Source organism: Mustela lutreola, chromosome 2, assembly GCF_030435805.1.
Source record: "Mustela lutreola isolate mMusLut2 chromosome 2, mMusLut2.pri, whole genome shotgun sequence".
Taxonomy (NCBI): domain Eukaryota; kingdom Metazoa; phylum Chordata; class Mammalia; order Carnivora; family Mustelidae; genus Mustela; species Mustela lutreola.
The window spans coordinates 130375320-130381319 of NC_081291.1; the positions used below are offsets into that span (position 1 = coordinate 130375320).

Sequence of the window (6000 nt, forward strand, 5' to 3'; positions counted from 1 at the left end):
AACGAAAAAAAAGTCCGAAGCCCAAAGTATGATATTCAAGAATCTTCATGAGTAGTGCTTGTGAACCTCTTCTTAGCCTCACTTATCAGTGCCCACTTCACACTTTATGTCCTAATAAGGAATGACTATGGGACTAAAAACTAAACTGATCTGAATTCCCCAAACATACCATGCAGTTGTGCAATGCCTGGAATGACCCTCACCCCACATCTTCATCAACCAGGCAAACCTATTTATCCTTCAAAAGCCTCAAAGGCTTCATCCTCTAGAAGGTTTCCCAAACCCCTCCCCAATATCCAACCCTGCAAGGACCTTACCATAAACACATACACACTCCTTTATTAACTCTTCTATGTCTGTGTTCTTAGAAGTTCCTCAGTCCCTTGAGGGCAGAGCCTTATATTAGTCACCTCTACACCCTCTGTCCATCCTAGCACCATGTGCCTACCTTAGAGTAGGCAGCAGGTATTCAACAATATTTATTAAAGTGAGTTTAAACACACTTTAGGTAATACATGAAATCCTAAGCAAGAGTGGAATTTTAAAAATTCAGGTTTTCACTATGCTCACTTCAACCTTGGAAAAAAACCCAAACACTCAAGTTACCTTAACAAGAGGGTTCAGAGTTGTACTAGAAAGCTCTCATGGACCTCCAGGAAGAATTTTTTCACAGAAAACTGCCTCCTCCTCTGCTTTCTCAGACCTGACGTTTGTACTTGGTTGGTGCTGGCCTCACTAGCCTCTCCCTTAACTCTGCAGCTCCAGTCTTCACTGCTACCAAGCAATTTATCTCTGTATTATCTGATTCAAATTTCTGAGAGAGCTATTTTGGTTTTGGGCACCAGGCCACCAAGTCATTTCTCCTCTGATAAAGCTATGAGGAGTTGTCCTGTGGTTAGGTGTGATGCCAGAAGCTCCAGGACTAATAACTAACATTCCCCCAACTCCCAACTCAATATACTCTTTGTATTTCCTTAGAACATTCTAGAGATATGCCTTATATTGCTAAAATTATTTTGCAATACTTTTAAAAACAAGTCTTGCCAAGACTTGTTCACAAAAAAATCCTGCATACTTCTTCACTGAACCAGCTATACAATCCAAAACACAAGGAGTTAATCTCCTATTTGTAGATGTGCACAAAAAGAATACTCCAGAATGTTATAACCGTTCAATGGCAGTGGGTTTAAAAAGCATTTTTACAATCTTTCTGTGAAATTTCCCATACATTTATAATGTAAAATGAAATGAGTAGTCCAGACATTTCCTTGTTAAACTCTATCCCATAATATCAAGTAACTTTAATATAAGGATAAGCACATACAATAGCAATTTATCACTAACCAACAAAACCTGTTTCTCTTCCTCCTAACACTACTAGGTAATGATTGAAGAAGGAAGGCCACTCACTGACAAACTCCCATGTCAAGGAAAGAAGGGTGTATAGGCTGTGACACAGTCAGATTTTTTTTTTTTTTTTGAAAACTGACTTATTTATTTTAGAGAGAAAGCTTGAGTGCGTGCTGGGGAAGGGGCAGAGGGACAGCAAGAGAGATATGAAGCTGACTCCCTCCTGAGCAAGGAGCCCCACACTGGGCTCAATCTCATCACCCCAACCAAGATCACGACCTGAGCCAAAATCAAGAGTCAGACAACTGACCAACTGAGCAACCCAGGCACCCCAAACCAGTCGGATTCACAATGCTATTAATCTGCTGCTTAAAAACTAGAAAAAATCTAATTAAATCTGTTACATCTAGAGGGATGTCACATTTGCACTAAACAAATTTAACTGAATGAGAGAACACTATACACGTCTTTGAAAGGAGAAGGCAATTGATTCACTGAAAAATTCTGGCTATTCCAAGATTCAATGTTCATTGGAAAGAAACACTGTTACAAGGGGATAGGAGAAAACTTTCCAATAATAGCCTTTCATAAGATCTGAAAGAATAGAAACTTTTTTCAAATGCACCTTGTCCTTACATTTCTTGATACAAAGGAAGAATTTTCTATTTTAAAATCAGGTAGGTGTTCTAGTTAGCCTACCTGTTTATTAGCTACCCTCACTGGTGACTCATTTTAGTTTCATCTGTAGTAATGAGCAGCTGACTATGTAATATCAAAACCACCGGTTTAGACTATTGTTAATAAACATATAATCTTAACAGATCTAATTTCAGGGGACAGAAATTGGTTCAATTTAGAGAGTGCTGATGTTGTCTTTAAATGAGGCTTGAAATGAAGGCACTGTTAGAAAGCTTCCAATGAATAAAAAGCAATAAAGGGCAAAAAAATTTCTTTAACAAAAATTCATAAATTTTTATTTTATTTTTTAAAGATTTTATTTATTTATTTGACAGAGAGAGACACAGCAAGAGAGAGAACACAAGCAGGGGAGTGGGAGAGGGAGAAGCAGGCTTCCTGCTAGGCAGGGAGCCTGCCGATGCTGGGCTGAATCCCAGGACCCTGGGATCATGACTGAGCCGAAGCCAGATGCTCAACGACTGAGCCACCCAGGTGCCCAAATTGATAAGATTTTAAAAAACAAAATGTTAACTTGAATGTTTTGGAGAAATTCTAGTCAGGCACTTAAAGGATTATATGTTCTTTTTTATTCTCTTTTATAAAAATAATTGTAGCAATAAGCCAAGACAATATGACACCTACATTCCTGAAATATAACAGACTTTGATTTCTTTCCAAAGGAGACGTTTATGGTAATTTTAATTTACTAACTAGGCCTATTTCTATTTGTAAAACCAGTAAAAATGGGGGGGGGAGCTAAATTTCTTCCTCTTCATAGTTAAAATTATTGGAAATTATTTAAATTTAGTAAGACAAGAATTTATATTGTTTAAAGTCATAAATGTAAACCAGAGAACTGAAAATAATGGTTTAACAATCAAAAATTGAGAAGCACCAAACAGGAGAAGGGCAAGCAAAAGGCAGTGTTCACCCAATTTCTAATCTTTGAGAGGACGGGATTAAGAGGTACTATCTAAAGTTGAATCATGAAACAGCAGTATAACTTTTAAAGTAATAAAGCCAACCACCAGAAGAACAGAAATAAACTGTTAACAGCATACCTCTGGAAGTTGGGACAATGGGATGAAAGTCACTTATTTTATACCTCTGTACAATCTGCACATTCCTACCATGTGAGTATATTCATTTAATCCAGTTTTTTAAAATGTCAATAATGAGACACCTTAAAAAAAAACCCAAACGCCTACTATATATTTCATTCTCTAGGCCTAATAACTCATGGACTGTCAACTTTGTAAAATGGAAAGTGAGGTGACTCTCTGGGTGGCTCAGTTGGTTGTGTCTGCCTTGAGCTCAGGTCATGGTCCCAGGATCCTGGAATTGAGTCCCAAGTCCTGCTCCCAGCTCAGTGGGGAGCCTCCTTCTCCCTCTCCCTCTACTGTTCCCCCTGCTTGTGCTCTCTGACTCTCTGTCTGTCAAATAAATAAAATCTTACTTAAGAAAAAAGCCTATATGACCAGTCACTATTCTTAAAAAAAAGAAAGTAAAGTGAAATACCTCCTCTATCAAGTTAAAGGTAAGATAAAGGAAGCAAAAACTTTTTTCCCCCACATTGCAAAGTTCATAGCTGACCATATTCAAGTCAAAACAGCTCTTGGGACCACTACAGACTTTTAAAAAACAGGCACACACACTTCTAGGTATTGTCTTAAACTGAAGACCTCCTTGATCAATTTAATCAAAAACACTGATACTGTCCAAAATAATTCTTGTAAACTACAGCTGAATACAGTCAACCTAATAAACAAGAAGTCAGAGGCTGCATGGCTGCAAGAGAACTAGTAAGTCGTTATATCAAACCAATAACACATTTTAGGGCTTCCATTTCCTTTGAAATCAAAACAAGAGAGGCGGGTTTTTTTGTTTCTTTGTTGTTTTTTTTTTTTAATTTGCTATCTTCACTGATCCCCTCCGGAATGTAAAAGTATGCATTGCAGTTTCAACCTCCAAGTACTTGAGTTTTTTTTAAGCAATTTACTTCTGCTTGGACAAACAGTCAGACAGGCCAAAGCCACTGGGTTTTCTGTTCACCCTTAACTTCAAATCTTCATGTTCACACTAACATTTCACCTCTCTAAAGCTACTAAATATAACTATCTCGTATTTCAAACCACAACTGAATTCAAGAGAAGGGGGATATGTCCGTCAGGTCACTGATTATAGACTATGATTTAATACAACAATATTAGGACTGGGTTATTACTGGTGTAAGCACAGGAGTTGTAACAGGTAATAATATACGTAAAGCTCACAGATTTTAAAACCATCCTCTTCTCTCCTTGCAGTATCTCTCCCCATCAAAATGGTCCTTGAAGCAACACTGACAAAGAAACATTCACAGTTTAATCTACACATATACAGCCTAATCTCGGCGAGACATAAGTACCTAATGCACATCCCTAAAAACCATCAACTTTACTCTTAAATAATAACTCCTATGTCTAATACACAGGCAGCCTGACCACAGTCCGGATACACTTTGTGAACTGTTCTAGGCGAGAAAGGTAAACCTGACTTAGAGAACCAGAGGCTTTAGGCCTTCTGGTAATTCAAAGAACCAGCAAACTAAAGCGGTCCTGTCTTTCAAGCCTAGAGCAAACTTAGTTCACTGAGGCATCACTCGGAATCAATTCGCAACCCCAAACACATTCAGACTTCATGACGTAAAGTCCTAGTAAATCTCTTAGTAGGCGAGTCTCTCTCGAACCCACCAGGTGGACGTGCTCCATTCCAAGACTCCTCCCTCGGACCCTAGTCGGGAGCCATCAGCCGCGCGACTCCCGGGCGCCCTGAAACACACCTTGGGGTGCCCCAACGCAGCGCCCCATGCTCCTCCCCCGACCACTTGGTCACCCACCGTGAGTCCCTAGAGGCTCCCGCCCGGACCCATTCGCCCACATCTCCAGCCCCTCACCCTCCCCGCCTCCAGTCCAAGTGGAGCGGGCCTTTCCCCTCCCCTCCCACCCCCACCCCTACTCTGAGACACTCACCCGCGATAGTAGGCTTTCACCCGGACCTGGTGGGAATGGTCCCCGCTGCCGCCGCCTGCGACCGGGTGAGACATGGTACTGCTGTCCCTCTGGGTCGGCATCTCCTTACTCCCCCGCCTCAACGCGGGAGGCCGAGGGTGCGGGGGGCGCGCCGGGCGCCGTGGGGGCACTCCGCTGCCCGAGCCTCTTCCAGAGGCGCGGCTGCCGCTTGCTTACCTGTCCACTCCGCCCGCGGCGCGGACCCAAGGGTCGCCTCGCCGGGGCAGCCGGAACCGCGCGGCTCCTCCCGCCGCCCGGGCCCAGCACGCCTCCCCGCTCGGGTCCCTCCCACCTCGCTCGCTCCAAAGGCCCACATTCCGGGGGAGGGCGGGCGCAACCATCGATCCATCTCAAGGAGCCTCACCGCCCGGCTGCACCATTCTTACGGGGGCTAGGAAAAGGGGGAGAGAGGATGGGAGACGCAGCCTGTCACATCACAAGGGCCAGAAGGGAGACCTTCTTGGAAGCTGTGACCGAGAGAATGCCAACGTTCTCCCTACAAAGCCCCCTTCCTGCAGGGAAAACATTAGGGGACAAGGCGGCAGCATCTCACCCCGGTTTCCCAACTTGGTTGCGTCCGCGGTCAGCCGACTAGGGACTGGGATAGATTAGCCCTGCCGGGTTTCTGGGATTTGGAGTCCCGATGGGATTCTGGGACTGGAGGTTCTTTACTTCGGAAACCATCCTCCCCTGCTCTCTAACCGAGTCTGTCTCCGGCTTGCACCCCGCGGTAAGGGTTCGGCTTGAAATCCTGAATCCAGCTTGGGCATCTGAGGTCACTGGAAATGATTGGGCTTCGTCACGATCTTCAGTTTGTCGCCTGATGAATTCTCCCTTCCAATTGCATAAATCATCTCAATTATACAGTGCCTTTTTGGGAAACAAGACTTTGGTAACCGGCTCAGCACAAGCTCTTTTATGG

At 43.3% G+C, this 6000-nt stretch overlaps 1 protein-coding gene across 1 annotated transcript in view; it reads right to left on the reverse strand.

Moving 5' to 3' along the window:
- PRKCI (protein kinase C iota) overlaps window positions 1-5332 on the reverse strand; it is a 67854-nt gene extending 62522 nt beyond the window's left edge. The window contains exon 1 of the mRNA XM_059163498.1: window positions 5040-5332. Coding sequence (XP_059019481.1) covers window positions 5040-5140 — 101 coding nt within the window. The 5' untranslated portion in view covers window positions 5141-5332. The remainder of the gene's footprint in view (window positions 1-5039) is intronic.
- Between the last annotated feature and the right edge of the window lie 668 nt (window positions 5333-6000).